This window comes from Protopterus annectens, chromosome 3.part1, assembly GCF_019279795.1.
Source record: "Protopterus annectens isolate FY-2018-M chromosome 3.part1, PAN1.0, whole genome shotgun sequence".
Taxonomy (NCBI): Eukaryota; Metazoa; Chordata; order Ceratodontiformes; family Protopteridae; genus Protopterus; species Protopterus annectens.
The window spans coordinates 503,547,878-503,572,912 of NC_056732.1; the positions used below are offsets into that span (position 1 = coordinate 503,547,878).

At 36.6% G+C, this 25,035-nt stretch overlaps 1 protein-coding gene across 1 annotated transcript in view; it reads left to right on the top strand.

Moving 5' to 3' along the window:
- TG (thyroglobulin) overlaps positions 1 to 25,035 on the top strand; it is a 2,464,750-nt gene that overhangs the window by 633,961 nt on the left and 1,805,754 nt on the right. Inside the window, exon 21 of the mRNA XM_044066937.1 lies at positions 23,942 to 24,091. Coding sequence (XP_043922872.1) covers positions 23,942 to 24,091 — 150 coding nt within the window. The remainder of the gene's footprint in view (positions 1 to 23,941; positions 24,092 to 25,035) is intronic.

Sequence of the window (25,035 nt, forward strand, 5' to 3'; positions counted from 1 at the left end):
GGTAGTGCATAAAATGTGGCATGCTAAGGAAATGCTATTCTTGCATAACTGTGATGTAACAGCTATAAAAATGAAGCTTTTTAATATGCATAATAACTTTGATTTTTTATCCACTATCCATGAAGATATGGGGGGTATGCTGCAACTTCACTGACACCAGTAGCTTCCTTAATTCCTCTTTGCATGATGTCTCCCATTTTCTCTGTCATGAGGCCTGATAATGCTGTACATGTTACTCCAAGGCCCATTCATTACCTATTTTCTCCCCAAGTCCTTTTTCTTCACATTGTAAGACACAACCATTGCAATTAGTGGAGTACCCACTCAGTGGTAATTCCAAAGCCCAAAACCCCTTTTTCTGCATTTTCATCTGTATCAGAGACTGTATGTCCTTTCCAAGCCCAAAAACTACTTTCTCCAAACTATAACTTCAGCTATAACTCTCGGACCAATGTACTGCTCTGTGACCAAAAGCCTCTTCCTTTAAATTATGTAAAGCTTTTTCTTATAAAAAAAAGCCATCCTGTGTTTGTTTTACTGTGGTGCTATTGCTTTTCCATTGTTGTTGCAAGTACTCCAATCAGCACTTTTCTGCTTATCCAGTATTTAGATGACTTTATTAATTGTTATGTTGAAATCATTCTTTCTATCTCTATGTTTAACCAAGATAAACATTTTTGAGTGTACGGAGTAAACTAATAAAGCAGAATGTAAGACTTTCAAAAGCATTATTTATGTATGCTTTGTAATTTGTAAAGTGTTGTTTATAGAAATTCTTGTGAATAACAAATTAATTATAAAGTCAACAGCAGAAGGAGCAACCTATTCAGTATAAACAGTTCATTAACAGGGATAGATTGACTGCCTCACTTTCCAAGTTTTGCTGTAAACATTGTTAGCCCACTACTTCTAGTTGTTCATGTTTATGGCTCACCCCAGCCATTGTGTTAATGTTTCTAATGACCCACTAGATTCTCTCTCTTTCTCTCTCTGTGTTACACTTACTTGCTGGTAGAATTTAAGCACTGGAGTTAACCTTTTTTGTTGCCTGATCTGTACCAAACTCAGTTCAGCTCCTCATCACCACAACTATAACACCCACTATAAGCATTATGCACATAAACATTACATTTCAGTGGAGGAAACCTGTGGCACAGTAAACAACTTCTTAAACTGTACTCTGCTAAGATATTGTTATATTTTTATTCCAGTTAGAAATCAAATATGGTATTTGCAGTACTCAGCCCTTGATTTTTATAGGGCTTACTTTACAATGAATGGCCGTCATATAAGGTTTAAATTAGAGTTGCATCTTGGCATAGTTACTTTATTGTGTTTGTTCTCACAGTCTTCTAAATTCAGGAACCTGCAGACAGCCTGAGTTGGGCTCTTACAAAGTTTTAAAAAGCCACCTCAAAAGAAACAGGCATTAAACGTTAAATTTCACATCAAAGAATATAATATCAGCACTATATATATAATCCTAACCATTGCCTCTTGATTTTGTGTTCAGTTATTTAGGTTTAAAGTTCAAAACTTTATGACCTAGAGGGATTTAGAACTCCAGGCCAAATGACTATAGTAGCCTCTTTAAGACCTTGCAAAATTGTATTTATTACTTTATTAATACTATCTATCAAATTAACCTCTACCGGCTTTACAACCCTCATTTTTTCCTTCAAATTTTCCCTGCATCAGTGCCTTCTCTATTGAATATTGTATTTGCATTATGTGGCCAAAGTAGCTGAGGTTTATTTTTACTAGCAGTGAATAGTCTGGATTTAATTCCTTAAGTATTGACTGATTTATTTTCTTGCAATTCATGGAATTTTTGAGTTGTCTCCAAGACATAGTTCAAAAATATATTTTTTGGGCATGCAGCCTTACTTATGGTTCAGCTCTCACAACAATATATTATTATTGGTAAAACAGAACTTTGACTACACAGACCTCTTGGCAATGCAATGTCTTTAAAATCTTTTTTAAAACACCTTTATTGTGACATAGGCAAACTTAAAAAATGAATGAAGACATATTAACAAGCTTACATTTGCAAACATTATATATCATATACATTGCTATATATCCTGTAATCTAGGCAACATTACATAAAATATTAAATTCTTGCCTTCTCTTAAACCTGATTCCACCTCTAAAACATTTTTCTGCATGTATTGTTCCCACAATTTCTATATTTTCTATGTAATTTACTCCTACCCTTTTCTAAACAACACACCTCCTGTTCTTTTATCAATGTGTCAATATTCACTACTTCTAGTATAGTTGGTTTAGATTTTGATTTCTATTTTCTAGCAATTGCTTTTTGGCATTGACCAGAATTAAATTTAAAATCTTTCTTTGCCTGGGCAATTCAGATCCTGTATCCTAGCTCAAATGTCTTTAAAATCTTATCCAGATTTCCCATAGTCTTCCTTTCAAGAAGCAAATCTCTTTTAATTTCATGGCTATAACCATCATCTGCAAAGATATTTGATCCCAGGAAAATAAAATCTGTCACTGCCTATACTTCTTACCGATCTATTTGCAAAAAATTGATAGGACAAGATATCATAATTTTAGTTTTTTTTTCTTTTTGTATGTTGAGCAGAAATCTAGGTTTTGTGCTTTCTACTTTCACCTTCAATAATAGCAGTGGCGGTTGGTGACTTCAAATCAAAGGGGGGGGCTGCAGGAGACAGGTGAATGGGTGGGGTCAATGGGAAGGAGTCTGACCAACTAGAAAGGGGAGGAGCTATGCTCAAAACCACAAAAACTGTAACTTTAATTAAATACGCTGCCGGGTGCCAAACCATGATTATGAGAGTCCAATCAAGATAAAATGAAGTGTAGAAGAAAAAAAATATTTCAGTGCATTGGCTGCATGACAGCTTACTTAATATCTAGATGGAAACAAAAAGGTTGTGAGGCATGAAAAAACAAATTACTTTTTAAATACATTACTAGAATGTCAGTCAAAATCAAGTATAAGAAAAACAAGCAGCACTCAACTCAAACCACTTCTCCTTGCACTCCAGTTCTAATTATAATTTATATTCAGCTTTATTAAAGTACCAAGTAACATGCTGAAAGTAACAATCTCTGTGATACCCCCACTTGTAAAAATGTTTCTTATCCAAAAAAGACCTGCTGCCTGACAACAATCTACTTGTTTCATGGGGAAAACATGACAAAAGTAAAAAATGAAAAGCAAACAAGAAGATACATTGCTTAAAGGATTACTGCACAGGTTATGGACCACACATGATTGATTGGCATTCTGTTTGGTTTACAGGTAAAATCTGCAAAGATGACTGCAAGTCTCCAACAAATGTAATGAGCTTCTTAAAATAATGTAATCCTGTCTTTTATTACAAATACTGTCATATGCATTTCAATACCCAAGACTTATACATTATCTAGTTATGTAAGTGTTCTCTGCATGGCAACAAGAGAAAGGCTTTCAACATTGGCAATTCTTTACCAGTATGCTTATTTAAGCTTACTTGCATCTTACAATCTCAGACAAGCTTACCTGATGGCCATTAAAGCATTGCTACTTAAACACAGAGCAACAGGTACTTTCTGAGTAATAATAAGCATAAATCAACAGTATAAAAATATGACAGAAACCAGAACATTCTGCAAAATCAAGGACAGTATAAAAGTAACACTTGTGTCTACCTTGGATGGGGGGATGCTCTGCACATTTACACTGCATAACTGCTCCTTGCCTTGCTTGGACATATCCAGAGTCACTACATGGGGGAGTGGGGTGCAACAAGTATGTCACAATTTGAAATGTCTCTGGCTGACTGTGATGGCCCTGACACATTTGTCATACCTCTCAACCTCAGAACAAGAAATATGGACAGAGCTATACATAGAAGTGGGACAAGGGCCCAAAAATAAGGACAATTTTTAAATATTGCTCTTATAAACTTAGAAAGATAATAGAATAGTAGGTCTTGCATTAGTATGCATTTTCTGAAAGATACGAAATCTGAAAATCAAATGTCTGTCATTATTTTCTAACTTCAGTCTTTAATGATTTGCCACTAATTTGCCAAAAAAACACAATTTTATGAAAAATAGACCAAAAATGTGATGCAAAAATGTAAAATAGCCATACAATACAGCTGGGAACCTGTCAAAGATGGGACACTTTTTTAATATTAGTACTGCTAACTTGAGCAGCTGACAAAATAAAAGAATCTACATGCATTTCTGAAATAAACGTAATCTATAACTCAGATTATTACAGTTATTTCTTAATTGTAAGCCTTCCACATTTTCTTCCTAAATTGCCATTTTGCGGCAGGATTATTAGGAAAAGAGCAACATTTTGAGCCAAAATCAGGGACAGTTGAGAGGTTTGGATATGCTTAATTTTATAAAGCAATTTATTTGCTTGTACCTCTCAACCTGCTAATGTAGGAAATCTGGACAAGACCAAATATACTGGGGGAACATATGAACAGTACTATAAATTGTTGTATAAACTGAGACAATTGATAGCATAACAGGTCTTGCTCTAGCATGCATTTTTTCTGAAGGTTATGTAGTCTGAAACTCAGTGTCTGTCATTATTTAGTGACCTAATTCCTAAATTATTTGCCAGAAAACCACACATTTTATGAGGAACAAACCAAAAACAAGAAGCAAAAATCTATTCATTCTGTGAAAATCTGGACAGTTGAGAGGTATAGTTCAGCCGGGGCTGTCTTTGAGTTTGCCGCCCTTCCCCCTCACAAAATCATGGTCGAATGGAGCCTCCCCCCTGCAGCCATTCCAATGAACCATTACTTGGCTATTTCACCCCATTTACCATAAACACTAATGTGCATACTACTTTACTTCTACAATGATTTGGACTTCATTTGAAAGTTTTATTTTGCATTTTACAGTACAAACACTAAGACATCTGTTAAATAAAGCCATGCAATCTCACAATGAAAACAGACATAGAATTAAAACTTCTCTGCCCTTGAAACTCACATTAATTGAAACAGCATTGAAACCCACATTCAAAGAAAATACATTTTGCCAGTGGCAGATAAAGATTAACTTTGGGCTGTTTGCAAATCATAGGCCCCTTGCACATGAAACATACACGTGGTCTTTGATACACCTTCCTGATTGTATTAAATTATATTCCTTGTACAATATAGTACAGTTGTTAGAGGGTGTTTTAAATTTGTTTTGAACATTTTTCCAGTAAACAATGAAACAAAATGCATGCACCAATAATGACAACATTGCCCAGTTCAGAAAATGTTTCCAGTAAACAATGAAACAAAATGCATGCATCAATAATGACAAAACTGCCCAATTCAGAACATTTCTATCATAAAAGTCTACTCAAACTTCTAAAGTCCACCAGTATCAGTAAATTTGCACAATCTCTGAAGAAGTAAGTCATCTAAATAATTCCACATTAAAGAAATTTGTGACTAATAAAGAGGTTGCTGCTAGCAAGCAACTTTATATTTCATTGTTTCATCTACAAATAAAGTGCCTGTTGCACTTGAGGAATAAATTGCCTAAGTTGCATTAAAAAAATGATAAGCTAGTAATATTGCAATAGGGAATGGATGGCAAACTGATAACAGGTTCATAATTACTAGGTATCTTAACTAAAATGGACTTCAGCATCCACCCCCTTAACAATACAGTACAGTACAGTATGAGCAATGTATCTATCTACTGTGGGAGTAGAACCCACAGCCTTCTGCATCAAAAGCAAGTACACTACCTATTGTGCTATTAACAACGCAAGCAGACTTGGCATAAACAGCGCTAAACTTTTGTTTCCCTGCAGCTCTCAGCTTCTTGTAAAATCTACTTGACACTCAGCTGCATCTCTGAACTTTGCAGCACAAGAAATCTGGAAAAATCCAAAATTTACGGGGGTGGGGGTGGGAGCAAAAGACCAAAACATAGGGACACATTTTAAACATTACCGGGACTACTCGTAAAATATTTTTTAAGTTTATTTTATGCTTTTTAAGTTTATTTTTTTATTTTCTACAGTGGGGGGATTGATTTTATTCCTTTTACAGGTGGGGGAGGCTGCAGTCCTGCAGTCCTATAGCACGGGCCACCCCTGAATAATAGGCTGTACAACTCTTCCTCACTTCCTGTCATCAGAGGTAAAACCTCCATATATCAGGTTGCTCGTATTTCTCCTGGTAGATTTGATTCCAGTATGATATTTTTACATATACATTAAACAAGTAAGATGGCAGTTCATAGCGTTTCTGAACTCCTTTCCCAGTTTTGAACCAGGCAGCTATTCCATATTCACTTCTAACAGTTGCCTTCTTGTTCTGTATACAGATTCCTCAAAAGACAAATAAGATGACTGTCCCAAATTCTTTAAGAACTTGCTGCAGTTTGTTATGGTTCATGCAGCTGAATACTTTGGATTAGTCAATAAAATAGTAGTAAATATATATTTTAACTCCTTTGTTTTCTCTGTTATCCAACAGATGTTGGCAGCTTGATCTCTGGTGCCTCTGTCCTTTTTAAACCAACAATTCTCAGGCCATATTTTGCTGGAGTTTACCTTGCAGGAATTTGAGCATTACCTTGTTAAACATGTGAAAAAGTTGAATTGTTTGATAATTTTAGCACTCTTTGCTATTGCCCTTTTGGGATTGGAATATATACTGACCTTTTCCAGTCTAATGGCCACTGCTGTGCTTTCCAAATTTCTTGCTGAATTTCAGGTAACACTGTAACATAATCCTTTTTCAGGACTTCACCTGTAATTCCATCACTTCCTGCAACCTTGTTATTAGCAAGGATTTCTAGGGCCAATTAAACTTCCCTGTACAGGATATCTGGTTTTAGACCATAGAATGTAATTAATAATGTATGTATCAGTGATTATGGGGTTCATCTTATATACCACTTTTTGCACAGATCTTCTTATGGGTTCATAAGTGTGTACTAGGCCAACAGCCCTGGAGCCTTTACAAGCCTAGACCCCTTGAAGTGACCTGGCATAATGTCACCATTAGTTCCTGGTGCCTCTATCAAGTAAAGCCACTGGAGTGATCCCCGGGGTGAACTTTCTATTTCCCATCCAGTCATCAAGATTTCTCTTGAAAAGGGCCAGTGAGGTGCTCTGCTTGACATGTATAGGAAGTCTATTCCAGAGCATGGACAGTCTCTGCATTATGAACCTGTCCCTCCAGCATGTTCTGTTGATTGCAGTAATGAGATTGAGGTCCCTGGAGTGTGTGGTGCAGAGGGATTGGGATTTCTTTAGGTGTAACATTTCTAATATGACTTTGTAAGTCAAGCAGAGATTGCCTCTTAATAGACAATATGAGACAGAGAAAAGCTGGAGTTTTTTGAACCTGTCCACATAGGGCATGTGTTTAAGGCCTAGGATCCTCTTCGTGAGGTACTTTTGTGGCCTTTCCAGCTGTTGCATGTGTCTAGTGAGGTATATGCCAAATGGGGCATTATACTCAATGACTGGTCTAATGAGGGAAGAGTAGAGAGAGATGATGACCTCTTTCTTCCTGGATGCAAAACTCTTGGTAATGAGATGTGCCACATAGGAGGACTGACCACAGTGGCAATGTGGTGGTCGAAGGAGAGGTTGTTGTCAACCTGTGTCTCGAGATCTCTTATAATGCCTTCAGTGTTCAGTGGGCTACCATCAATGTGGTAATTAGTGGGAACTCAGTTTTTTCCAAAGGGAATGATGACGCATTTTTTGGCATTAAGCTTAAGGCCATGGTTTTGACACCAGTCGTTGGTCTCAGTGAGGCCTTTCTGTAGGATGTCTACATCACTTGGGGAGTTAATAATGGCTCCAGCTTGCGACCGTCTGTGAACTTGGTCAGCCGGAGTCCCTCTATGTTGGCCTGGACTTCTGAGAAGTAGATGCCAAACATGAGAGGACCCAGGACCGATCCCTGTGGGACTCCACTCATGACTGGTCGGCAGTCTGACTTGGAGTCTGCTACTTTCACACTGTGGGTTCTATCTGTGAGCCAGTTTGCAACCCACCTAGTGATATAGGGGTTGATGTCTAGTTTGCTGAGTCTATCAATAACTCCTGAGTGGGGAATGGTATCAAAGGCCATGGCCAGATCGACATAGGCTGTATGAACTGCCTTTCCCTCATCCACAGCTCTGGTGACTGACTCAAAGAAGTCAACCAGGTTGAGCAGGCATGATCTACCCTTCACAAAACCAAACTGCGTGGGATCCAGAGTTTGGAGATTCCCTATATCCTTGTTTATTAGGTCCATGATGATGCGCTCCATAGCCTTACATATCTGACTAATCAGGCTAACAGGGAGATAATTCCCAGGTTCTGTAGTCACCCTTCCTTAATGGAGAGGGATGACTGTAGCAGTGCACCATTCTGTAGGGACAAAGCCTCAGGTGAGGCTGTGATTGAACAGGGCACACAGGTGTGGTGCCATTTCACTTTGTAGTTCATGTAGAACACAGCCAGGGATATTGTCGTGTCCCATGGAAGCTGTATTTTTGGCCTTGGATAATGCAGCTTTATCCTGTGCTGCAGTAATGCTGGGTGCCTGGCATTCTTCCAGTATTGTGATTGGTCCGTTGGGGGGGGGGGGGTGATAAAGTTGGCATGGAATCTGTCGGCCAGTACTATTGTGCAGTAACTCAGAGCAACTGTAGAAGGTTTTGTGGTTGTTTTTAGTGTCTGCCACAATTCTGCCTGCATAGCTAGCTTTAGAGATTTTGATGTGGATCTCAACTTTTTGTTGAGGCTAATAATGGAGTTTTTCCAGTCTTGGGACTTCACCTTTTTCTGTAACAGTTTCTTCCTTCTGTTGTAGAGTTTGTTAATGGCAGAGGACCACTAGATTGGCTTCCTTTTGTTGGAGCAGAGGGTTCTGTTGGGTACGGCTAGTTCCATGCATTTATGTACATGTTCGTACAGTGCATTGGTGTATGATTCGGTGGTCATGCACCAATTTTCCATTTGCATGGGTGCCATGAAGTTAGCCACCTCTGTTTTTAGGAGCCCAAAGTCAGCTTTGGAGAAGTTTTTCATGGTGGCTACCTTTGCTAGTGGTGTGGGTGAGATGTGGATTTCCAATGTAATTAGTTTGTGGTCATATCTAACCAGGGAGGAATTGACTATTGATGCTGAGCAATGGTTGCCCATGTTAGTAATAACCAGGTCAAGGATGTTGCTTCCTCTAGTGGAGGTAAGAATGTGCTGGTCCAGTGCATTGGAGTTAATGAATTCCAGGTAGCGTTCGGCAAGTGTATTGGTGCATGAGCAGTTTTCCCAGTTGATGGATGGGTAGGTGAAGTCACCCAGTATGAGTGTGTTGGGTTGGAGCCTAATAGTTTCCAGGCTGCTTAGTAATGTGGAGTGAGAGTCTTGGGGCATGGTTGGGGACCTATAGCAGGGTACAACCTGAATCACCATCTTACCCACTGTTAGTTGTACCCAAAGTATCTCTGATATGTTATGCTGGGCTACTAGTCTGAAGGTGTGCATATCCTTTATGAATATGGAGACACAACCACCTTTGGAGCTTCAGTCCATATTCTGGGGGCGGAAAGTGTGGAATGAGTTATAGCCTGGTACCTCAGGGGTGCTTTCTGCTGCTTTAAACCAGGTCACTGTTACAGCACAAATGTCGATGTTCTCCATTTTGAGGAGTGCTTTGAGTGAGTATATCTTGAGATTTAGACTTCTAGTGTTGTGCAGCATGACCCTCAGATTGCATTTTTATAGCTGTTACGGCGGTAATTTGTTTTTTGGAACAGTGCCTAAAAAAGGCACTATAGGGGTGGCAAGAGCCTTAGCCAGTATCTGGAAACCTATGGCTGACAGATGCAGGCCATCTCTGACAAAGCATCGAGGTCTGTCAATCATGTCATCCCAAGCAGACGACACCAGAAACCTTGCCAATTGTTGAAGTCAATCATTTTCTGCTTGTACTGCTGTATCATTCTGGGTTTACTAACATAATGTGTCATCAGTATTTTCCACACAGTAAAAACCTATTCCAGCCATTACCTCTTAGATCCTTAGGTTCCACCATCGACAAAACTTCAATATAAAAAATGCTTAGATAAAGACTTGCCACTTTTTTATATTTTGCATCAAAGATGTGTTTCTGGTGTCAGTCTCTTAACAGAAGAATAGTTTTCCTTCCATAAAAACTTGACATGTTTATACAGGTAACTATACGACATAATCTGCACTCTGTATAGAATTATGTTAAGTGCAGTTCCTTTTCTTTGTTACTGGATGTCGAATACATAAATACATAATTACATGTTTATATGTACAAATAATTATAGCAAAATATTCCTCTCTTGTTATACTTAATGTGTTTGAAGCCTCACTTCCTTCCCATTTGCTCTTATAAGTTCTCCCACATTTATATGGAAAAATTGTTGAAGGTGAGGGGTGGTAGGACTGAACTTCTTGTGTTCTGTATTTTTGTTCCCTGTTTCCTATATATTGATGGTTAATGTCCCTAATGACTTTAATATAACTTGTCCATGTTATAACATAAGACACACTTGTCAAAAAATAAAAATGGAGTTGATTGTAGAAGTGGCGTATAATGCTAAAAAGAACCAAGAACAAAGCAAAATGCATCAACAAACATGATGCGCAACCAAAATTACTCCTTTAATAGATTAGTGCTTTCATTCATATACTTGTGCTGAACCTCATCAGATAAAAACACAACCCCAAAAGAGAACTTAAATATTAAAAATCTTCCTGTTCATGTGATCAAAACTAGCCAATGTCATGTAAGATTAATATGTCATTTCCTCATGATGGATGCTAGTCAAATTTAGTCATTACAGCCAGGTGCTATATCATTGTTCAGCAATACTTACCAGTGTATTTCCCTGTAAAGAAGTTCTGTTTCACCACCCCCTTCTTTCAAGTCATAAGTCAAGTTTTCTTAAAAAAAAAACCTTGCCACAATTACAGTTCAAGTTTTCATGACACTGCAATAGCCCAGGAAAACTTTCAATCACAGCATTAGTCCTTCGTTAATGTACTGACAAGAACGACAAGAGCCACACTTAACCATGGCCCCATTAGTCCGTTTCACCGGGGGTTTGTATTATAATTGTGAGACAATATTGTTTCTGGAATTAAAGATGAAATTGACATTTATTTCCTTCTTGGCTAACTTTAACCAAAATTCCAAAAGTAAAGTCCAATTCCTGTCTAGGATATGCTGCAAAACATTGAATTCATGGGGCAGTGTAATGCCAGCACCAGGAGGTTGCTAGGTTTGTGCACTAATTATAGCAGTGAGGATAGGCTACCTCCCCCTGGATGGATGACTGACATTAACCACTTACTCCTGTCTCCCCTCTTCAGCCCCTCCAGCACCCATGCTGCTTATCAAACACAGGTAGTCTGAGGTGCAATAAGGGCTTTATCTGTCTGTCCCACAGTGCCACCTAAAATCTGGCCAATGTTTGTCTCCTTTGCTGAAAACAAAATAAGCTAACCAGCATCTAAGCAAACTATTTCCAAATGAATCTGCAGTTCAGTTCTCTCCTGTTATGCAAATCATGTAATGCATTTACCAGGAATAGTTAAACCCCATTCTACCAGAGCTGTTGTTACTTAAGGGAATTTCATGCAAGGGGTAAACTCTACAATCATTCTCAAATCAGCACTTATTCTCTGTTCCACAACCTCACTAAACATTATAATCTGGATGATCATTCTTGGACAAGAACTGGAAATGCTAAGGCTGTCATTATGACATCTTAAACTTGAAGGGAGTACATCCTTCTTCCACTCAGTCTGATCAAGCTCTGGGAGCTATCCATGTTGATAAGATAACTATAACAACAATCTAATGAAGATCATAGTGCAGTTGAGTAGGTAACTTACCATAATGGTCGATCTTTGAACAGATTACTTTTGCCTGTAATCTTCCTCCATCCCCTCTAGGGATAATAATAATAATAATAATAATAATAATAATAATAATAATAATAATAATAATAATAATAATGAAAAAGGTACAGCAGAAAAGTTAATTAAAAAAAAGAAACTAGTCTCTGTTTCAACAGACCTTCCAGGTTATAACTAGGACAAAGTACAAAGACATAGACTAAGAACTTATTAACAACAATTAACATCCACTAAAACAAAACAATATATATTGCAACATATCAAAGACACACTTGTTCTGCTTAGGTATAAATCTCCAAAATTACACTATTTTATTCTCCTTCTTCATTTTACCATCTTGCACATATGTAGTATATATCTGTCAACTACAACATCAGAATTTAATTTCCATTTAAATTCATGGCTGCTTCAAGCATATATTTCTAACTGAAAGAAACTTCAGGCTCTGGAAATGCCAACTGTTTTATTGTAAACAACACAAAGTTTTTGGATTTGCACCCTTATTCAGTGTGAATATAATACAAAAGAACTACCACTCCATATTAAAAAGCATTCAAACTAAAATCATGTGACATAGCCCCTAATCATACATCATTAACAATCAATCAATTATAAAAATTTAAAATCACAATGCTGAAATATAGATATATGCCATATCTTCCTAAAAAATCATATATTTCTATTTGTGTAGAAAATAGTAAAGATGTACATTAAAACATCATGAAAAGAATTTAAAAAATAATTATTTTACATATTATTTTACATAATTTTAAACACGTCTATTTCTTCTTTAAAACAGGCTTAATGCTTACTGCTTACTGCAGCATTAATGCTAGCTTCAAAGTCAGCCTGCAAACGAACAATCCAATTATACTCACTAACTTCCAAAAGATTATTCAAATCTCTACCTCTCATGTTTCTATGTACATCTATCACTCTAAAATAAAATTCATGGCCTGATCCTCGTTCATCAATATACCTAGCTAAGGCATTTGCGCTAATGTTCCTCCATATTTCAGATCTATGTTCAATAATATGGCCCTTAAGTTTTTGGATACATTTCCCTACATATCATCTTGAACACTTCATACAAGTAGCTGAATATACAGTATTCACTGTGTTGCATATAGCAAAACATCTAAAAACATATCTTCTTTTCATTTTAGGATGTATAAATACATTAGCAACTAATATGTATGTACAACAAACTCAGTTATAACACAGGAATAACCCATGTTTAGTTGGTATTTCATTCATATTCTTATAATTCATGTCTTTATAGCAAAGCTGTTTCTTTAAATTTGGACAGTTCTTATATACAAAGCTAGACTTATTCAGAATAATCCGTTTAAGTTCTGGCATTACCTTCAGGATGCCCCAATTTTTAGATATAATCTTTCTAACTTCACTGGTTCTCCTACTATATGTTGTGGTATATCTCAAAAAAACCGTGATTACCCAATCAAGTTTGAGTATTAGTATAAGTGTCGCTATCTCTAAAAAATGGTCTAGCTGAGCCTTACGTGTCATTTATCCCCTCATGCATAAGTTCATTTAGTAGTTTATCCTAATACTTTCTCTCTAAATTCTTGGAACATCCCTCATTTGTTTGACACATTTTTCCTTATTAGCGTTAAGCCTACTAGCCTTCAACAAATGGCTTTTCATAATACCCTTAAACGTATGGACAGCATACTATTTTTATGCATGGATCGATTATTTTGGACCTCTTTTCTAAATACACTAGTACTAATAATGTCAGTTTTTTCCAGCTTTACATTCAGGAAACAGATTTCATCATTGGAGAAAATTAGTTTAAATTTCAAGAAACTAGTAGTAGGGTCCAAGTATTTAACACACTCAACCAGTTTTAAGTGATCCCCTTCCCAAATTAAAAAGACATCATCCACAAATCACTTGTAGAATAATACTTTAGATGTAAAAGAGGGTGGACCATTGAAAATAAACTGGCCTTCCCTTTGACTGAGGATAATGTTGGCATATGTGTTGGCTATTGGCATGCCCATTGCCACGTCAGATACCTGATGATAGTCCTGACAATCAAAGATGAAGATATTATTAGTCAGAACAGAATTTCCTTATAAAGTTGTAAACAAAAATTCACATTGTATAAGAAATATTTTGGAAAATAAAAATAGTAAGCCTAATTCTAATCGAAAAAGGTTGGGCACAAATAAATGTGGACATTGTGCTCAATGCGCATATATTATGAATACAGATAGTTTTTATTTAGAGAGTAGAAAAAAATGGATTAATAGTACTGACTATTATAATTGTCAAACAAAAGGAATAGTGTATTTAGCCATCTGCCTAGTTTGTAACTCCTTCTATGTCGGGAAAACCGAAAGAACGTTAAAAAGAAGGATTTACGAACACATCTATGATATGGCAGTGGGCAAGTTAACTAGTACTTTGTTTAAACATTCAAAGTTATGTATAAAACCTAAATTTTCTTTTCTTGTATTGGAACAAGTTAGAAATGATATTAGGGGAGGCCTATGGGAAGAGAAGATAGAATTCAGGGAACTGCGGTGGCAAGTGACCCTGGAAGTAGGAAGTTCTCCTGGACTAAATGATTATGTTTCAATATTGCCACTATTGAAATTAAGGTCTGCTAAACTTTGAATGGTTTTGAATGTAATAAAATGTTTAGCCAGGAGATGGCACTGTTCCTTTGATTTTATATACTTCACAATATGACATGAAATGAATAGTGATAGTTTTAACCCAATTTTTATTATATATAGGTTTTAAATAAAATTAGGGCGGCCACGGTGGTGCAACGGTTAGCATTACCACCTCACAGCAAGAGGTTCTCTGGTTCAATTCCCGGCTGGGGTGCCTTCTGTGCAGAGTCTGCATGTCCTCCCTGTGGTCGTGTGGGTTTCCTCCGGGTGCTCCGGTTTCCTCCCACATCCCAAAGACATGCAGTAGGTGGACTGGACACTCTAAATTGGCCCTAGGTGTGAGTGTGTGCGTGTGTGTGTGCCTTCTGTGGAAGGTTGGATGCCGAGCTGGCAACTCGACACTGTAAAACTCCATTGCCAATCATGAGCGGACAGGTGATCCGCTGTGGCGACCCCTAACCGGGAAAAGCCGAAAGAAGAAGAAGAAGAAGATTGGTTTTAAATAAAATTGACATCTATATATTTTATTAATTTAAAGAGAAATATAGATAATAAGTGGAATGTTTTATATTGAGGTTTAAATAGATTGTTGTTTTAAGCACAAAAATTATTGGTTCTTTCAAATGCATTTACTTCAGTTTCATTGGTGTTTCACTGATTAATTTCAATATATATAATCAATTGAATTATGCACTGGTCATCTGATGAAGTCTTTAGTATTGGGACGAAAACGCAAATGTAATGAGTGAAGGCATTTATGTTTTATCGGCTGCTCTGTGATGTTCTATCGGCTGCTCTGTGTGGATTTAATAAACGTATCTTGATATACCTCGCTTGAGTTCAGCTCTGGTTATAGCACTCTTGTTTTGATTTATTGGTGGTTTTGAGTGCATTTCCACAGTATCACTTGGTTTATGTAATTTAAAATGTATAAAAGAACATATCTAAGTTCAATATAAAATCTCATCAGAAGGGGATATTAGTTATAACAATATAAATTGTGTCATCTGACAGTCAATCTCCTATTTTTCAAAGCTGGCTTAATGGAGACTTTATCATTAAGACCTGGGTTCTGGTCTGCCCTTAGCCTGATGATCCAGTCAACTTTTATTTTCTCAGTTTATTCTGTTGCTAGTTAAAGTGCATGTTTACTGAGCTTTACATGTTTCTTATTTTCTTATTGATTTACTTGATACCACTGGATTCATCACTGTCTTGATGGTTTTTACTGTATTATGTGTGATATACCTTAAAAGTCACATGAAATACTTTGGACAGTATAGTTTTTTCAAACAAATAATATCACTCTTTGCTAATTAAACATGAGACAATACACAGGAATGAAAAGAGCCAGGATACTGACATTCATCTGTAACTATATGAGTTATGTTCAGTCTCTTATGTCTGATATCATAGCTGTTGTTCTGCAGTAGAGAATCACAGTTCTTCGCAGCAAAATTTAAGTTAATAGTTCCTTGAAAGGAGACTCATAGATCCTGAAGTACAGTTTAAAGTCTTTGTTTCATTTTCAGTTGAGAACAATTTCACTGGTCTCTCAGGCCCAGCATCTGACAATTCTCATCAGGTCTGTTGTTTTGACACTCTGGCAAGTGCTCCTAATTTAAAAGTTTCACCACATCTCCGTGATTTCTCCTGTACAACTGCATATCATCTCCTTGTACATGATAAGATCTTGGATTTGGTGATGACCAGCTACAGCTGTTTGTATGTCAGAGTTCTAGCCAAAATTTGAATCTAATATCACTCTGACCCTCTCACTACTTTCAGACAAGTTATGTTTTACTGAAGTTGCCTCTTCTGAGTAATTCTGAGGTTTGCATTTTATTCTCTATAAACAATCAAGTCAAAGATGTCAGTAGTTTAGATCTCAGACTCTTCCCTAGGCTAGCATGCCTATAGGGCACAGGTGGGCACATACTCCCCCATCCACAGCCCCTTTTCCCATTTTTGCACATGGGGTTGGGGTATCACTTCAATAATGACAATCATCTAGAGCCAAGGTTTACACCACTGGGTGCCTAACCCTGCCGTGGTATATATGGGTCTACTTTGAATCATTGAAATCCCATTTCACTGAAATTCATTTCACTGAGACCAAATTACCTAATTTTCAAAATACTGAAAATTAATTTCACTGAATTGTAAGTTATAGACTTGATGTGACAATGTGTAGAGTACTATGAGGCAAGTAAAAGGTATATGCCCTTTTTCCCACTGTAGTGCGACCTGGAGTTAGTATATATAGGTGGGGGGGTGTGGGGGGCACAGCCCCCCACTTAGTTTGGATTTATATTGTCTGTTTTTTGTTAAGAAGATAAACAAGTAGTTTTTAAGTTGTGGAAAGAGGTAGTCATTAGTGTTATGAGTTTGTCTATAGTTTCCCTCTTGTGAAATGTAACATTTTAATCTGTCAGTGAAATGAGATTCAGGGAAATGAGTTGTCAGTATTTTGAAATGTAGGTGATTTGATCTCAGTGAAATGAATGTCAGTGAAATAGGATTTTGGTGATTCAAAGTAGACATATATATATATATATATATATATATATATATATATATATATATATATATACACACACACACAGACACACACACACACACACACACACACACACACACACACACACACACACACACACACACATACACACACACACACACACGCACACACACACACACACACACACATATTTACTGTAATATCTTTCGCCAGATGCACCAAGGATTTTGTTTTAAAATGTGGTGCAGAGAATTCTGTCCTCTGCTCCCATATCCTTTCTGTTGTTTCTGTTGATGCAGCTGTTTGCTGTATGTCAGTACACTCTAATGACCAATCAGCTATCAGGCATGTGTGTAACACTTACTTTAGCTAAGGCAATTCCTCCTCTTCTCGCCAGTTCCTGTGATTGTGTCTTTAAGAAACCATCCTTGTATATGACTAGCTTCTCATTTGCTACTAGTTTGGCATTTGGATAATACAGGCATGATATGTAGGAGACTTTTGACGTTGTACAGTGATTAGAGATAGGCTGAGCCTGTATATGACATCTTCTCATTTACCACTGGGTTCATATTTGAATAATGGGGGCAGGATATGCAAAGGAACTTCAGTGTTATAGAGTGATGTCACTGGAGAGAAGAGAAAGAACAGGCAGAATCAATAACGGGAGAAGAAAATGCAGATCATTTTCACCAGAGAGAGCAGTAAGGCCAAATTATCTGTCTTTCGGGGCTGAGATATGCTTGCTATTACAACTATTTTTGGGGATGACTATTCTACTTCTGTCAGTGTTGTGCATGGGTTTAATAGTTTGGGAGCGGAAGATGGAGATTGAATTAATTTAGTGTTAGCACTCTTGGAAGTAGTAAAAAACAATGAAGCTAGTATACTTTTTCAATAACATGAGCAAAGTGAAATGCCCTGGTTTAGTATTAGTAGTCCAGGAAGAAAATAAGAAACCATCATGCTATTCTGATTTACTTTTTTGTGCCTTAAAGTGCTTGTGTGGAATAATGTAGACCAAGAAACTTAGATTGCACATATTGTCTGCAGCATAAGTTGAAGTACTCACCTGGTCTTTATTTTTCAAGTGTTTTAGATCCATGAAAGTATTGTAATGTTTCCTTATATTAGAAGGGATTTCCTTTTATGTTATTCTCACTATGTTAAACTAAATTTTTTTAGATTGTGTTTCAAAATACATTTATTATTCATGGAGTCCTTTAGACCTAGTATCTTTGTTGCTTGCAACTTTATCCACCAAAATAGCTACTTAATATCAAATAACAGTACGTGGAAATATTACTGTATAGCTAGGAATTCCACATTCTACTTCCTCTATATATGCAAACCGACTGTGGAATGAGTAGGTAAAACTTCAGCATTTCATAAGTACCCGAAACATATTTAAAACATGTCTGTTCGTGGTCCGCTGCATAGTTTAAATGTCTTCAAGAATTCAAATTCCATGTGTGCGGAAGACAAAGACATAAACAATCAGTTGCACAGACGCAGAAGACTGTTTTCGTCTTCTGTGTCTGTGTGCGACCGGATGCAGAGGGTGTTCTTAAAGAAGAACACCCTTAATAAAAGAGTATTTTTTTTAATTAAAAGAAAATTAATTTCCTGGAATTTGTTCAGGACAATATGCTGTCCTATCCATTTTCTGGACAATGTCCCTTAATTCTGGGCAGTCCAGAAAAATTCTGGACAGTTGGCAACCCCTTTGGTATGTTTTAACTAGGCACATCCAACAATTAGAATGTCCACAGAGGTCCCTCACTAAAAGAAAAAGGGCATAAATAACAGGATAGTCATCAGCATGGTGGCTCTCTGCAACACCTGCAGGCACATGATAAACCTATTGTTTCCCTTGTCAGCATCTTTTCATACTAATCTCAACCTGTGGGGTAGAAAACTGCATTGAAAGTTGCATACTCCTTGGGCTGGAATGAGAGCAGGCAGTGTATTAAGGGTGAACTATTACTTTGTAGCTTGAACTGCTATCAGTATGTGAAATTCTCTCTGTTTTATACTGAAACTTTAAACTCCATAAGAACATAATACAGACCTCTATTCAGTTTGCAATATGTTTTCAAAAAGTGAAGACTTGTATCCCAGTTAAGGAGAAGCATAGTTGACCTATTCTAGATGGTAACTATACAAGCTGAATAGAGGGCTCCTACTGGAAGAAAGATGATGAAAAATGGTTTCTTGCCTTGCACACAGTTTTATTTGTTTCTGTATGTGCTTGTGCTAGAATATAGTAAGTGTTGGTATCCTGTGTGTTTTCAGGATTTTGAGTTTTCAGGATTTGAACTTTCAGGCTTTTGGTCTCTGGATTTTGGTCTTCAGGATTTTGGCCTTTCGCGCTCCCATATATATATATATATATATATATATATATATATATATATATAAACACATACATATATGTATAGATTAGTAGCAGGTATGTCAGCTGTGCAGGGGGAGAAATCCCCTTGCAAAAAATGCTTTATCACTTTTGGAATGCATTGTTTTTTTAATGAGTCTCAAGCTGTTTTTCAAAGTGGCTAGCTGGCAGAATTGGGTACTTCATTAATGATAGGGAACAGTATTGTATATTATTGCATGGAAGGGAAAAACTTGCATAATTAGTATGACTCTAGACTTCTGACTGAGTACTTTAGCATTCTAGCAAGAGAAAATCCACCATAACTACTGTTAGAATAATCCAGTCAGCTCATACAAAGCAGATTTATTGTCTGTCATAGGGGTGCATTTACTCTCATTTGTTAATTACAGACAAATATTAAATCTCAAAAAGAATGTCCATTACCATTTTCCAATTTACTATTCTCATATTTTTCTGGTCCAATATGCCTTCGTTGATCAGATGAGGGAAGCTACAGCAGGAGGGTAGAGCAGTGTGACATCATTAGCTTTGCTATTCTGAGTGACATTTTACAGTATCGTAAGAGTTACAGTATATAAGAGCAAATGCTCAGAAGAGTGAACACTTTTTGTGATAGTCAATAAGAATGAACGCTCAAAAAAGGATAAACTTTTTTGCTTGTGTTCCACTATGATGGCTGCATTCTGTGTGAGATCATGCTTTTGTGGTTTCAGGGAATTTACCCTTACCTCACTGTTATGTGATCTTGGACTGGTTATCTAGCAGGGGATAAAGGGGTTGCAGGGGGGCTTGCTTCCCTTCAAAAATATCTTTTTTATCTTTGGTACTTTTCATTCATTTTAGATTTTATTAAAATGATCACTCTTTTATTGTTTGCTTTTTGAAGTGTTCAGTATTTGATTATATAATTATTAAAAGACCTGCTGGTATAGGGGAACACTGGAAAGTGTATAAGTTAGTTTGTGGGATGGTTAGTAGTTATGGTTTCTACATCCTGTTAAACCCCTTCAAAAAGTCTAAAAATGTCAGAAATATTGAATGCCTGGTTCATACAAATACAAATCAAATTATAATGGTTTACATTTGCACATACTCAGTACTTGCCCAACTCAGTTGAAAAAAATGAAAATAAGAAAATAATTTAAAAAGTAGTATAACAGTACTTACAAGGGTAAAAGTTATATTTTGGATTTATTCCCTCCTAACCTGACAGTTTGATAATTTAATCATTATAATTAGGATTTGATTCGGTATGTTAGAATCCCACCACAATTGCCATTTCTGTCAGGATGTTCATAGGTTCATAGGTTGGTACTAGGCTATCGGCCCTAGGACCTATACAAGCCTAGCCATCCCACAATATTTACTTCCCTGGACGGGCAACTGACATGATCCCGGGGTGAATTTCCTATCTAATGTGTTGCTTAATTGACTAAACTGAGATCATCCAAGATTTTATGGGTCTATTAATTTCTAGCCTGCCTGATCAAGTTATGTGACTTCATATTTTATCCTTTGTCTTAGTCAATGTTCTGGATTTGCAGTAGGTTCTCAAATTATCTAAACTTGAAATGCAAACAAAAGAAAAGACATTGACTACCAACAAAATGTGTCTGTCATGATAAAATAAAAAGCAAATGGTTTTGCAAGATTGTAGGCGAAGCCACCCTTCACACCCATAAATCTCTTAATATACCAACACTGAAACTACAGTACTCCAGGAGCAAGTGAAACTTTACTTAACCTAATGTTTATTGTAGCTTGCATTTTTTAATAAATAAGGTGAACTAATTCTGTTTACTGAATCTCATTTCAGTTAAATCCCCATTGATCAAAGCATCGTATCCCCAAATGCCTTAACTAGTGCTTCTTCTCAGTCTTTATTTCATAATTTTGATAAGGTGCATTTAGAGATTAAAAAAACAACACCGTCATGCTGTCTTCAGTTTGTGTCATGGACAGGCTTATAGCAGGAGGTGTGCAATTAATCTAAAAGAGAGTTTAAATTAGAAATGTGTATGTGATGAAACTTTAGTGTTACTATTTTGAGGATATAATGTAAAAGTGTTTCATGAAGAGTGGAAAGGACTACTAATATAGTGTCATGATTAAATAATGTCAGGCACCTTTGTCTTCCTCACATTAGTTCCTCTCATTAATATGTGACATCTCTTACACATTGTATATATTGTATATAGTTAATTTAAGTGTGCCCTTACCTTACTTTTGATATCTTTTACAGTTTGTGCTATATCCCTTCTCTATTTCACTCTCTTGTTCTTCACTCCTTGCTCTAACCATCCCGTCCTATTGTCCCCTCCACTGTGTACTTTATTATAATTAATGTTATTGATATGTTGCCTATCTGGACACAATATTTTGTTAGTATTCATAATACTTCTTGTTAACGTGCTTGTTTATTGTCATTTATATTTGTCTGGGCTAAGACTGAAATAGGTCCATTTGGATCAGTGCTCTACCCTGGTTACCAAATTAAATAAAAAAAAAATAATTAAATTTGGAGAATGTGATACAGAAGGTTAAACTGATTAAGTTAAAACTGCCACATTAACATGTAAATAATATTTAGTCATATGAACACCCACTGATGGAAAGTTAGCTCTGTAACTGATATTAATTTAGTCCTATGACATATTTTGCTATTCTGCTATAATTTTATCCATTCATTTATTAATTCATTCATTCTTTGATTACCTGCTTTCATCATGTCAGGTTTGCAGGGGATCAAGGGTCTATCCTGACACTCGGTGAGTGCAAGGCAGAGAAATGAATCCTGAGTAAGATTCCAGTCTCTTCCAGGATACACACTCACTCATGCACACTACAGTTACCCATGGCTAATTTTCAGCATCACTGATTTATCTACAGCATGTGTAGGATATGAAAGCAAACCAGACCAGCTGTAAAAAGCTCACATTCACACAGAAGACATGCACACTCCACAAAGAAGTCACTGTAGCTGGAAATAAGCTGAAGAATCTTGGACTGTGAGACAGCAATGCTAACCACTAAGATATTGTGCCACCCCTACAAATTAACTGAAGTACAATACACAATTACATTAATCGTATGTTTTCAACCCATAAGGCATTTATTATGTACACTTACTGCCAATTCATTTTACGTGTGAATAACTGCTTTTATTTTACTGAAACTACCCTTAACTACTTAAAAACAAAGCCCTCATACTAGTTACTCCAGCAATTTGATAAGGGACAAAGTCAGCTACTACAGAGGGACTTTTAAGAAATGTAAATAAGAAGGTTATTTTGTATTGTGGAACATGATTCAAAAACTGTGGCCCAGCTTAGAATGTTTATTTTTATAGTAGTTCAGAATGATTAACTATGTTCCATGTTCTTCACATCCAATGTTGCTTAATGCAATGAAATTGAATGCCATTTATCTTGATTTAATCATTTAAATAACTGGAAGTGGCCACAAAACTAAGTTCATGGCCTGCTTGCTCCTCCATCGCCTATAAGCAACACTGCTTAGAACAACTGATGCAAACAGGCAACCTCCTACCTCAGGGTTTTAATGCATGCTGGTTATTTGAGTTCTGGTCTTGAGTTCAGCATGAATTGTAACCCTTCCTTATGAGAATATGCTGGTTTGTTACAGTTGCTTGACAATTACTATGTGTATTAAGATACCATATGCACACAGTCTTTATTTACTAAAAGCAGTATTAGCTGACTAAGAGGAGGTGATTTTTCTCATGCCATATGAAAACCAGGATGCAGAAAGGTTTTAAATAACTTACAATCTTGTCTATACAATTCGGGTCTATATTATATATTCAAACTTTCAAAACTTCGAATCCCATATGTTCGACAACATATGGTCGAAGTTTGAAAGATCGAATATACAATAAAAAAAAAAGAAAAACATACCTTCACACTGCGAGCAGAGGGGCAAGCCCCCCTGCACCCCCATGTGGGGGGCTATGGCCCCCACACCCCTCTACTTAAGTATACCAACTCCGAGGCCGCACTTCAGTGCAGAAAAGGGCAATTCTCCCATTCTGCACCATATGGTGCCATCACATTTAACCTTCAAACTCTTGAAATGTCGATCATATGGTGTTGACCATACGACATTTGACATTTCAAGTGTTCGGTGTTCTAAAAAGAACCCTACAATTCATATTGTTGTGCATGACAAATTAATACTGTACTGCACGTTGTTTACTAGTGTATACAAAGGTAAACATGGTTACATACTGTTATTTGCTTTGTCTGTTTCATAATTTTAGATTATTATAAGAAAAAAATCAATCCCAGTCAGTTTACTTGAATAGTGATGTGTATTCTTACTATACAAGATTGGCTAGAATTACAGAACATGAAAAACTCGTCATGTTATTTTTGAAAATATTTGAAGAAAAATAAAATGGTATACCAATATTTAAACATCAGAAATATTATGTTTTTCAGGTGTTTGCCCACCAGGCAGTTACTTTCAGAAGAATGAATGTGTGAAATGTAAACGTGGATCTTATCAAGATGCATCAGGAAGACGTTCTTGCCATAGGTGCCCTTTGGGAAAAAACACGGTTTCTACTGGAGCATTTAGTAGTACCCAATGTAAGTGTGCTGACTATAGCATCAAGAGGTCTGAAAATCATTAACAGCTTCTAAATGTTCTCCAAATAATGAGAGTGTTCAAGCAAAATGGAGCCCTTCCATTCTCTGTGGTCATTAGTGGCTATGTAACACCATAGTAAAAGGCCTTGTTTATGTACCACATGGAAGAACATGTACTATAGCATATAATTCTACTTCTACTGCAAATAATGAAGTATGTAAGGCAAAGAGTTTTTTATAAATGGAGCTAAAGGTATGGGAATTAATCAGCATACAGTGATAAATAGGTGGGTGAACAACAGGTCATGTAGAGTATTTAGGTGTATTGTCCAGTAGTCTGCACCACTCATTTTCTCTGCAACAAGCAGTATTCATTCTCCTTTGCTTTACTTCCTTTGCTGTGAATATCATGCATTTCAGTTTAATATATACTATCTCCATTCTAAGAAATACAAAGAGTGTTTAGCCATTCTTCTCTGTTAAACTGGAGTAGTCACTATATTACAGATTGACTTTTGTTGGAATATAGATCCTCTTTAATACTTTCCAGAGGAAGTATCATGCCACTGAATCCAGTGCTTTTTAATATTAAACAGTGTGAACCATGCCTTTCCCATCCCCTTTACCTCATATTTTTTTTTTTGTGTGAACTTCAGCATGTCTACCAGTTTTCAAATAAGGTCCTGTCTTAAATTAAACCAGAATGGTCTTTTTGAATTAGTCTTGGCATACATTTCTTTATCATATCACCAGTAGTTTACCCAAAATTGTCCTATCCATGTTAATGATAGAGACTGACCTATAGGGTCCTTGATGCATTACTTTATTGCCTTCTTTGGGTAAACATATTATTCTTGATTTTTTCACTGAGGGAGACAGCATCTCTCTCTCTCTCTCTCTGTCTCTCTCTCTCTCCAAGCACTCCTTTTATGAAGACCCATATT